The sequence below is a fragment of the Bubalus bubalis genome, chromosome 6 (genome assembly GCF_019923935.1).
Source record: "Bubalus bubalis isolate 160015118507 breed Murrah chromosome 6, NDDB_SH_1, whole genome shotgun sequence".
NCBI classification, from domain to species: domain Eukaryota; kingdom Metazoa; phylum Chordata; class Mammalia; order Artiodactyla; family Bovidae; genus Bubalus; species Bubalus bubalis.
In genome coordinates, this window is record NC_059162.1 from 16129600 (window position 1) to 16141159 (window position 11560).

An 11560-nucleotide genomic window follows, 5' to 3' on the forward strand; every position below is an offset into this window, starting at 1 on the left:
CTCTATTTTCTTACTTGCTCTAGCTAAGAGATTGCATAAAATGTTAAACAGAAATGATAGAGGCACTAGCGTCTTGTTCTTGATTTTAAAATGCCTGTTTCCCAAGTGACAATGTTTTCTGTGTATTTTCTGTAGATACTCTTTATCAGATTTTGGACGTTTCCTTCCACTCACAGTTTACATGTTTTTCTGTGATCTGGGCTTTTAACTTCATCAAAAGTTAAATTTTAGCTTGAAGGTTCCCAGACCATGTAAGTAATATGAATTTAAACCACAACTCACATGAAATCAGGCCTACTGTTATATGTTCTTAGGGAGACTGTTTACCCTACCAGCCCCAGATCCTGGCCAAGTCAGATTAACTTTCTCAACACCACCCTGGGCCAATAAGCAAAGTTTTGTGGCTCACACTTTCACTGAGGGGCCAGCCCTTCAACCATCCTGCTTTTGCAGGGATGTCGACTACCATGCCCCTCCTCACATAGGCCCCGAGTGTGATCTCCTACCCTGACATGGCTGCTATAATCCAATCCAATCTTTAGGTTTTGAGGTAGGCACAGACCCTAGCGAATTGACCAGATCCTCCTAGTTTTCAAGTTATTGCTTATTTGGGGCCCTCTTAATTTTCCTTATTTTCTTAGGAGTCAGCTATGTTTTTTAAAGTGGCATTTTTCAAGAGGCACATGAAAAGATGTTCAACATCACTAATTATTGGGGCTTTCCTGGTGGCTCAGATGGTAAAAAAAATCCACCTTCAATGCAGGAGATCCAGGTTCGATCCCTGGGTTGGGAAGATCCCCTGGAGAAGGGAGTGGCTACCCACTCCAGTATTCTTGCTTGGAGAATTCCATGGGCAGAAGACCCTGGTAGGGCTACAGTCCATGGGGTCACAAACAGTCGGACAAGATATCACTTCACACCAGACAGAAAGTCTATCATCAAAAAATCCACAAACAATAAATGCTGGTAGGTATGGAGAGAAGGGAATCCTTCTACACTGTTGGTTGGAATGTAAATTGATACAGCCACTATAGAGTACGGTATGCTGCTGCTGCTGCTGCTGCTAAGTCACTTCAGTCGTGTCCGACTCTGTGCGACCCCCTAGACGGCAGCCCACCAGGCTCCCCGTCCCTGGGATTCTCCAGGCAAGAACACTGCAGTGGGTTGCCATTTCCTTCTCCAATGCATGAAAGTGAAAGTGAAGTTGCTCAGTCGTGTCCGACTCTTAGCGACCCCATGGACTGCAGCCCACCAGGCTCCTCCATCCAGGAGATTCTCCAGGCAAGAGTACTGGAGTGGGGTGCCATTGCCTCTCCGAGAGAACAGTATGGCGGTTCCTTAAAAAACTAAGAATAGAGCTACCGAGTGACCCTGCAATCCCACTCCTGGGCACATATCTGGAGAAAAACATGATCTGAAAGGATACATGCTCCCTGTACGTGAACAGAGCTATTCACTGCAGCTCTGTAAGCCAGACAAAGAGAAATATCATAAGACATCCCTTATATGTGTAATCTAAAAAGAAACGATACAAATGAACTTAAAACAGAGACCCACAGACTTAGACAACAAACTTCTGGTTGCCAGGGTCAGGGTGGGGGTGGGGACGATGGGGGAAAGGGATAATTAGGGGTTTGGGATGGATATGTACACACTGCCGTATTCAAAATAGATAACCAACAAGGACCCACTGCATATATAGCACATGGAAATCTGCTCAGTGTTATGTGGCGGTTGAGATGGGTGGGGAGTTTGGGGGAGAATGGCGCATGTATGTGTGTGGCTGAGTCCCCTCGCTGTTCACCTGAAACTTATCACAACGTTGTTTGTTAATCAGCTTTGCTGCTGCGGCTGCTGCAGTCGTGTCCAACTCCGTGCGACCCTGAGGACTGCATACTGCCAGGTTCCTCTGTCCATGGGGTTCTCTAGGCAAGAGTACCAGAGTGGATTGCCATGCCCTCCTCCAAGGGATCTTCCTGACCCAGGGATGGAAACCAGGTCTGCAGCATTGCAGGCAGATTCTTCACTGCTGAGCCACCAGGGAAGCCCCTAATCAGCTGTATACTCCAATACAAAATAAAAAGTTAAAAGTGCCATTTCTTATATTTTAGCTTCTATTTCCAAGTATTTTCTTGTGCGAGGGCTTTGAGGTTATCCAATCTATCATAATTAAGGAAACAGAGGCATCTGAAGATTTTAAATCCATTTGGCATCATGAAGGTTACTCATACACTCAACAAGACCAGTTTCAGAAAACTGGTGAGGGGAGAATGCTAACCACTGGGCTCAAGAGTTGAGTGTGAGATCAATTTCAAAACTTACTACAAAGCAAAAATACGCAAGCACGGGACTGGCATAAGGATAGACATACCGATCAGTGCAATAGAATGAGACTCCAGAAATAAACTGCTCTATTTATGGTCAATGGATTTGCAACAAGGGTGCCAAAATAATTCAGTGGGGAAAAAATAATCTTTTTTAGCAAATGATGCTGGGGCAACTGGATATCCACATGCAAAAGAATGAAATTGACCTCAACTTCAAACCGCATGCAAGAATAAATTTTAAAAGGATTACAGACCTAAATATAAGAGCAAAAACTACAAAACTCTTAGAAGAATGAATACATGTAAATCTTTGTGACCTTGGATTAGGCAATGGATTCTTAGATATGGCACCTACAGCAACCAAAGAAAAAAAATGGAAAATTGGAATGCATCAAAATTGAACGTTTGTGTTTCAAAGGATACTACACACCAAATTAACACAACCGATGGGAGCAAATATTTACAAATCATGTATCTGATAAGAGACCTGTATCCAGAATATATAAAGAACTCTTACAACTCAATAGTAAAAAAGATGAACTGATTTTAAACTGGGTAAAGGATTAAAAAAATATTTCTCCAAAGAAGATATATACAAAGAGACAATAAACACATGAAAAGATGCTCATTAATTACTATGAAAACACAAATCAAAACCACAATGAGATATCACTTCACATCTACCTGATGGCAAGAGTCAAAAAGACAGACAAAAATAGTTTTGGGCCAGGAAGTGGAGAAATTGGAATCCCCACACATCGTTGGTATGAATGTTAAATTGGTACAGCTGTTTTGGAAAACAGTTTGGCACAGAGTTATCACGTGACTCAATAATTTCACTCCTAGGTATATACCCAAGACAACTGGAACATACATTTACACAGAAACTTGCACACCCATGTTCAGGTAAGATTTTTCATAAAAGCCAAAAAGTGGAAACAGGTCAAATATTCAATAACAAATGGATAAACAAACTATGATATATATCCATATAAATATTGTAGTCATAAAAAGGAATGAAGTACTGAGACATGCTATAAAATGTACGAACCCTGAAAACATTATGCAAAGAGAAAGACACTGTATGACTGTATTTACATAAAATATCTAGAATAGGCAAATCCATAGAGACAGAAAGTCGATTAGTGGCTGCCAGGGGCTGGAGGAAGACAGGAGGAGACGGTGCTGCTAATGGTTATGAGATTTACTTGCAAGGTGATGAAAATATTCCGGAATTAATCGTGACGGCTGTGCAACCTTGTGAATATATTAAAAACCACTGAATTTTACGCTTTAAAATAGTGAATTTTTTGGTATGTGATTTATATCTCAATAAAAAAAGAAATGTTAATAAAGTAAAATGCTAGCTACTATTCTTGTTATGAGTAATAATTCATCTGTCATCTCTGATCCAAGACTTTCATCTTCTACCAACAACCGTGAAACTGCCGCAGGCTAGTCTGTTGTTGTGCAAGAAGGTAAAAGTCTCAGACACTCACTTCACAGTTCTCGACAAGGCAGGCATTAATGTCAGAATCAGACATTTCTTTTTAAAATCCTACTTTAGCTCAAGGCTTTCCTCTCCTAGGAGGCTGGTCTCTGTTTGTATGTTGGAAGAAACCACTGTGGAGAACGCTGTTGCTTTCTAGTGAAGTGGGCAAGGACCAGAGGTGCCCTTACCACAGTGTGGGTCAGCATGGCCAAGCAAGCCCCCGGGGCCTGGCCGTGAAACGGGACCCACTGCAGAGAGGAGGCAGAGCCACTCAGCGCCTCGCCTGCCCCAGACCACTGCACCAACTTCTGCAGGGCTCCTGCCTTCATCTCACAGTCAAGTAACGGCTTGTACCAGCCTGCCAAGGGGAAGAGGAGTCGATCCCAATACTCCCTTCTCCCGGATTCTAAGCATCCCCCCCAACACATCCACTTTGACTCAACAAGATTTAACTCACTAGGTCAAAATGAATTACTTCACTCTCTGGGCCCCAATACCATTTTCTTCTCTCTTTGTTAGATAAAAATCTAATAGGTCCATCTCTTTTTATGGTGATTTATTTACACATCTTATCAATTATGTGGTTGGGTACTTGCAGGCTGTGGACATGGACTCAACTCCTGGCTGACCACTCCCTGAGTCTGTGTACTTGGCTAAGGAGGACCTTGTAGAGCCTCGTCTGCCTCATCTTCAAGATGGGGATACCACCCACCATGCAGAGCTATTATGAGAATTTAATAAAACCACACTAATGAAGGATTTAGCCTAGTTCCTAGAGCATATCTGATAATTAAAATACAGTAACAGTATAAAAGGAATAACGTACGACTTGGGCAGAGAAGACTGAGTTTAGCTAATTGGCAAGCAGGCATGAGACCAGGACATTTTTGAAAGATGTCTGACATGCAGCAGGGACTCCACAAAAATCAGTTTCTCTCATGCTTCATCTAAGACTGAGTTTGAGCATGCTTTATTTTTCAGCATGCTGAGAGTGCCTTGGGCACATTATTTTGCATAATGTGAACATTTTTAAATGCTCCAGAAAAAAAAAAAAGCCAGGGGATGCCTCAAATCAGGAGATTACACTTTCATTCTCTTTTCATCGGTAGTTCAAATGTACTTATTACAAACTTTAAATATTTATGTTGTTCTATAATTATTTCAGGTTTGATGGTCTGGCCTCCCCAGACAGACAGAAAGATTCCTGGGGTCGAATATGGCTGTTTATATTCTACTCTCTGAACACACAGCTAACTGACTGAACTGGTTCATTTCAAAGTGAAATGAGCATAGTTTTTTTGACTGAGACCCCACGGCTCCCTATGATCAAAGGATTGGCAATTGAACCCTCATAAGGGCCCCTTCCCAAAGGGAAGTGGCCTTACTGCAGCCCTCCATTCCAAGCGATGAGGAGGGTGGCCACCCACCGAGGTCTACACGGATGGCTGGGTGCAGGATGCTTCACGCTAAAACTAGGAAAGCCCAGGGCAAACTGTGAGCTGACTATGAGTTGGTCAGCTTAGTCACCAACTAGTGACTGCTTGCATATTCATAGCTCTAAAATACCTTTTAAAACTGGTAAAATTCTTACTGGCAGGTTTAGTTCATATGAGGGAAGCCAAAGATGATGAGGCGACCATGCTGAGTGAGGCATACCTCAGAGATGTCCAGTGGGAGATTGCCAACGTACACCTCTGTCTCCCTTTTCTTGAATTCTAAAATAGCAAAAAAGAAAAAAAAGGCAGGTGTAAGGTTGGAGGAGTTAGAGCAGTTAGAACATGAGATAAATGACACATTTTTCTCAATGTTAAAACATACACATACATTCCCTTTCAAACATTACTCCTCCATGAACAAAGAATATTTAAATAGCATTCAAGGGGTCAGCAAAAACACTTGTCAGTGTTATGGGAGTGGTTCCGAGTTACGCACTGGCCGTGGACATCACTGAATTCAAGGCAGCAGTGCAATCTCTGGGGCAGGAAAGGCAGGGAGGACAACGAGTCATTCGCACACCAGGAATCCAGCACTTTCAATGGGGTATTAATGAAGTTTCACAGCTAACCGTCAGCTGAAGGAGGTAAGGAAGGGGATTAATGCAGGAGGGAGGTGGAAGAGAATCCAGGCAGAGGGCATAGCACATGCAAAGACATGGACACAGGAAAAGGCCCGGCTTGTTTGGGAGTTTGCATGGGGTGGGGAATAGCTAGACCAAACGCTGCATGTGGGTGAGCAGAAAAAGCAGGGGCAAGAGAGGCAGGCCAGGCCAGCTGCTGAAATCACTGACTGCCGCCCACAGCAGTCTCAGGGGAACCCACTGGCTGAGGGGGTGGTGAAGGGTTTAATCAGAAAGCTGATATCAACACATCTATGTTTTAGAGCGGTGTCACTTTGGAGATGGTGGAGAGTGAAATGGAAAGAGGCAAGGATTAGAGTATGGGGTTAGAAGCAGCCGATGAGACAGTGACTGAGGGTCTGTACGCACGGTGGGTGGCAGGGGGACACGTCCACCATGTGAAAAGAAATGTGGGGGCTGACTAGAGCAAGGACAGATTAGGTGGATGCCAGGTTTCATGCTTGAACAGAAATTGAGTAGATTAACTGGGATCCAGGTTACAGTCTGAGGGTCCCAGCACCAAACACCACCCCCTAGGCTAACTCACTTGGAGATTTCTGCTCCTCCAACGTGCCATTCTCCCCAAATACTTTTGCAGAGGTTCGGAAGTCACTGCTGCTCCAGGACCTGTCAAATGCAGGACTTAGCATTGCACCTCCCAAGGCCAAACTCCAACAAGAGGAGTTTGGGCATAACAAGCAGGGCCTTGCATAAGCCTCCATACTCTTCCTGACAGAGGGTTTCCCTTCCTCCTTCCAGACTCGGGTTCCAAGCCAGGAAGCCCTCCAGTGGACTTTTTAAATCCTTAATAGTTAAAGCAGATTCCCCAGTGGCTCAGCAGTGAAGAATTCACCTGCAATGCAGGAGACACAGGAGATGCGGGTTCGAGCCCTGAGTCGGGACGATCTCTTGGTAAAGGAAATGGCAACCCACTCCAGTATTCTTGCCTGGAAAATCCCCATGGACAGAGGAGCCTGGCAGGCTACAGCCCGTGAGGCTGCAGAGTTGGGACAGGACTGAAGTGACTGAGCGTAAGCATGATGGTCAAAATCAATAGGCAAGAAATGCTGAGATTGACTCCTAAACTCTGGGCAGGACAAGGCAAGTGGAGGACGAAGAGAAGGCTGCGGGGTGGAAGGAGGCCTGTTTATCAGCAAAAGGAAGCCACTTACATGCTGCAGTTTCTTTCCAACCGGATCTCCTGCAAAGCCAACCAGCCACAGTTTTAGAGGAATGCCGTCAGTCACTGCCACGTTGCCGAATAGGTACTGTGGCAGGCAGAATAACGTCCCTGCCCCCGGCAAAGTGGACCACATGCTAATCCCCAGGACCTGTTAAGGGTTCTGATGTAAGGGGAGCCGTTTTCCCACACCATCAAGTGATGCTCCGGACACCAGCTGGGTGGCCTAAAATTCAACTCGATTCTGACACTATCTACCCAGAGATAGCATCAGTCTCATAGATTCAGGGGTCAGTACCACAGGACTGCCAGCCTTCCTCCCCACTCCTTCAGAGGTCTGCCGCCTGCAAACCCAGGTGGTCAGCTGTGCTTCTGCCTGACCAGTTAGAGCCGGAGGTTCCCACGACCTCTTCCTGGGTCCCATCAATTAGCCAGAGTGGCTTACACCTCAGAGAAACATCTTCCTTACCAGATTACCATTTGTTTTAAAAGGGTGTAATTCAGGAGTAGCAGATGGAAGAGGTCCACAGGGCAAGGGCACAGGGTCTCCATGCTCTCCAGATGCACCACTGTCCCCACATCGCTACAGCAGCAGTCCCTAACCTTTTGGCACCAGGGTCCAGTTTCACAGAAGACACTTGTTCCATGGACGGGAGGCTGGGGGTGGTTTCAGGATGATTCAAGCACATTACACTTGCTGTGCACCTAATTCCTATCATTACATCAGCTCCACCTCAGATCCTGGAGGATCCCAGATCTGCTCTATTGTGTTCACTAACCCAGAGCTCTCAGAGCCCATACTCTGGGGTTTTCTGTGAAGGCCTCTTGGCAGAGGCATGACTGATTAGCCCTTCTTGTCTCCCCAGAGATGGGGGGCGGTGGGAGACAGGAGTGTAAATTCTGACCCTCTAACCAGTCAGCCCCCCTCCTTAGGTTGCTTGGTGTTTGCTAAGGTCACCTCAGCATGACAAAAAGACACCTTCCCGTCTCTCCTCATTTAGGAAATTCCAAGGATTTCAGAAGCTCAGTGACAGAAACCAGATGAAATCAAATATATATTTATTATGAATAGCAATATCACACCTATGAATATGTTTAATTACATGGCAAGGGGGAATTAAAGCTGCAGATGGAATTGAAGTCGCTAATCAGCTGACCTCAAAATACAGGGATTATCTGTAAGGTCCTAATGTAATCACGGGAATCCTTAAAAGTGGAATAGGGAGGCAGAAGATAGTCAGATAAACAGAAATGACAAGAAAAGCAAGACTAAAGCAATGCAATATGAGAACCAAGCTGCTGTTGCTGGCTATGAAGACAGAGGAAGAGGGCCGTGAACCACAAAAAAACAGGTGGCCTCTAGAAGCTGAAAAAGGCAAGAAAACAGATTCTCCTCGGACACTTCCAGAAAGAATACAGCCCTCTTGACACCTTGATTTTAGCCCAGTAACACATGTGTCAGGCTTCTGACGAACAGAATTGTAGGTTGTGTTGTTTAACCCACTAAACAAGTGGTGATTTGTTATGACAGCAAATAGAAAATACAGGTATTAGGAGCAACTTTAAAACCACAGCTGTGTCCGCACAGTGGCCACCTGTGGAGTTAGACAGAGGCAGCTGAGTGTAGCCCAGCGACCTTGGGCATGTCTTCCCTGTCAAATGGTTATCACAACACCTATGCCAGCACATGAAAAGATGCTCCACCTCACTAATCACTAGAGAAATGCAAATCAAAACTACAACGAGGTACCATCTCACACCAGTCAGAATGGCCATCATCAAAAAGTCTACAAATAACCAGGACTTCCCTGGTGGTCCAGTGGTTAAGAATCCACCTGCCAATGCAGGGGGCACAGATTTGATCCCTGGTCCAGGAAGATGCCACATGCCATGGGGCAACTAAGCCTGAGTGCTACAACCAGAGAAGCCCACGCACCACAACTGGAGACTAGCCCCCATTCACTGCAACTAGAAAAAGTCTACTATGCCCAGCAACGAAGACCCAGTGCAGTCAAAAATAAAAATAAATAAATTTTTAAAAGTCTACAAATAACAAATGCTGGAGAGGGTGTGGTGAAAAGGACACCCTCCTACACTGGTGGGAATGTAAGCTGGTATAGACACTGTGGAAAAGAATATGGAGGTTCATCAGAAAACTAAAAATATAATTACTTTATGATCCAGAAATCCTACTCCAGGGCATATATCTAGACAAAACTATAATTCAAAAAGATACAGGCACCCTTATGTTCATAGCAGCACTATTCACAATAGCCAAGACATGGAAACATCCATAGACAGATGAACAGATAAAAAAGATGTGGTACATATATACACTGGAGTACTACTTGGCCATTAAAAAGAATGAAATAATGCCATCTGCAACAACACGGATACAACTGGAGAGTAACATGAAGTAAGCAGAAGGAGAATGACAAATACCATAGGGAATCACTAATATGCAGAATCTAAAACATGACACAAATGAACCTACCTATGAAACAGAATCATGGACATAGGGAGGTCGGGGTTAGCAAGTGTAAGCATTTATACGTAGAATGGATGGATAATCAACAAGGTTGAACTGTATAGCACAGGGAACTACACTCAATAAATAAACTATAATGGAAAAGAATATTTCCAAAAAAATGTACATATGTATAACTGAACCACTGTGCTGTACAGCAGTAATTAACACAACATTGTAAATCAGCTATAAAATAAACGCCAATGCCATAGATCACAAGGGTGAAGCGAGATAAAGCACTTGCCACGAATTAAGAGCTCAATAAATGGCACTGTGCTTATTTTTATAGGTTTCATTGGCACTTTTCTATGATGCTTCAGAGTAATACTGTCCCATTTTACTGATGGGAGGGTCAAAGCAAAAGCGCATCAGAGGATTTGATTAAAAGGTTATAAGATACTGAGGTAATTCAGGTCTGTAACTTCAAAGCCTTGGTTTTTTCAAAATCATTCTGAAGGAATTTTTTTCTTTACCTCAGGAGAAACAAAAATTAAAACGTTAAATTTTAAAAGAATGTAGTAATTCTGCTTTGAATTGTTTCCAGCTGTAGAAAGAAACTGCTCTAGTAGCTGCTAAATTTAAATAGAGCTAACAGTGATTAAGATAATTCAAAGGCTGAAGTATTGATGAATAAAAACAGAAAGGTTTGTAGGCAGAATCAGGCTACAGGTGTTACTCCCAAATTCCTGGTAATCCCTGGAAGTCTATGGGCTTCTGGAACAGGGCAGGCAGCAACACTTCCAAGCAAGGGCCCAGCATAAATCTTTCAAGGATGCTTTTAAGGGCCTGCGGTGCTATGCTAACTAAACGGTTAATGCACAGTTTCATTTAACCCTCACGGAAATTCTCAGAACTTGTCATTATCACCCCACTGTAGAAACGAAGTCCTGGAGGCTCGGAGGCCGTAACCAGGTAGTCTGCGAGTCCATTCAGTCTCCACGGTTTGTAGTGGATTTAGAACATACTGCGTTAGCCACAACAGCGCTTTCCGTTTTTTAAGCTAAAAAGTTTTTAAACTGCTTCGAAAGGGAGGAAGATGGCCGAGGCGTCTTTTCACCTAAGTGCCCCGCAGTACTGCACGAAATGCTCCCCATCTGCACGGATTCAGTCTCTGCGGTCCACTCCCACCCGCCAACCCCACCAAAAGTTAGCTCTGCCGCCAGGCGAAAGCAAGCGATAAAGTCCGAAGGGAACATTCGCCCCACCACCCTGGAGTGAAAATGAGGGGTGCAGTTTCCTCAAGTGCCTCCCGACGCCCGCTACTCCCCGTCCGGCAGCCCGGGGCCGGGAACCAACAAACCGTACCTCTCCCGGGCCAGGTGCGTCCAGCCAGCGGCCCAGACGCCAAGCCTTCGCGCCTCCTCTTCTAGGAGCTCCGCCTCCTCCGACGCCCGCGGGGCGCGGGCGGGACCACTCGTCCGCAGCCAATCCCCCACCGCGGCTGCAGCCCCGGTGGGGCGAGAAGAGCTGGGTGCTCTCGGCGCAGAGCCAGCCGTTCTACCCGGGACCGTAGCTGCAGCGGCTCCTGGGCCAGTGCCCACGGCCTCTTCCCCTGCTTTTAGTAGGCACTCTCCCACACACATCCCCAAAATATGCTTGCAGAGACAGTGGAGCGAGTAACCGCGACGCACCTCTAGCTCTTTTGGGAGTGGAAGAACTCCCATCCTGGGTTGGAGAGGTGCACGTGGCGCACTCGGGCTGAGTTTGAAGACAGCGCCTGGTCGTGACCCGCTCCGTGGTGATGGGGAGCTGCTTGTGCAAAAAGTGGGAGGCCCTAACCACGCGGGCACAACCGGTCAGCACGTAAAGCTGCTGCTCCCTTCCCCTGAACATGCACCCCCAGACCCGCCTCTACAGAGGCGCTGACCCCGGCGCCCCCGGATCTGGGCGGGAGGTAGCGCGCGGGGAGGCGCCAGCC

The 11560-nt window shown here is 45.6% G+C and overlaps 1 protein-coding gene across 10 annotated transcripts in view; it reads right to left on the reverse strand.

Annotated features, from left to right (window-relative positions):
* TDRD10 (tudor domain containing 10) overlaps positions 1-11548 on the reverse strand; it is a 53340-nt gene extending 41792 nt beyond the window's left edge. For 8 of the 10 annotated variants that reach the window (XM_025287751.3, XM_025287750.3, XM_044944304.2 and 5 more), the window contains exons 1-3: positions 10948-11548; positions 6483-6562; positions 5476-5534 (exon numbers count right to left, since the gene is read on the reverse strand). In XM_025287751.3, coding sequence (XP_025143536.2) covers positions 5476-5534; positions 6483-6562; positions 10948-11306 — 498 coding nt within the window. In that variant the 5' untranslated portion in view covers positions 11307-11548. Of the gene's footprint in view, positions 1-5475; positions 5535-6482; positions 6563-7107; positions 7137-7584; positions 8834-10947 lie in introns of those variants that run through there. The other 2 variants (XM_044944305.2, XM_044944306.2) reach the window with 2 other exon arrangements.
* Positions 11549-11560: the final 12 nt, after the last annotated feature.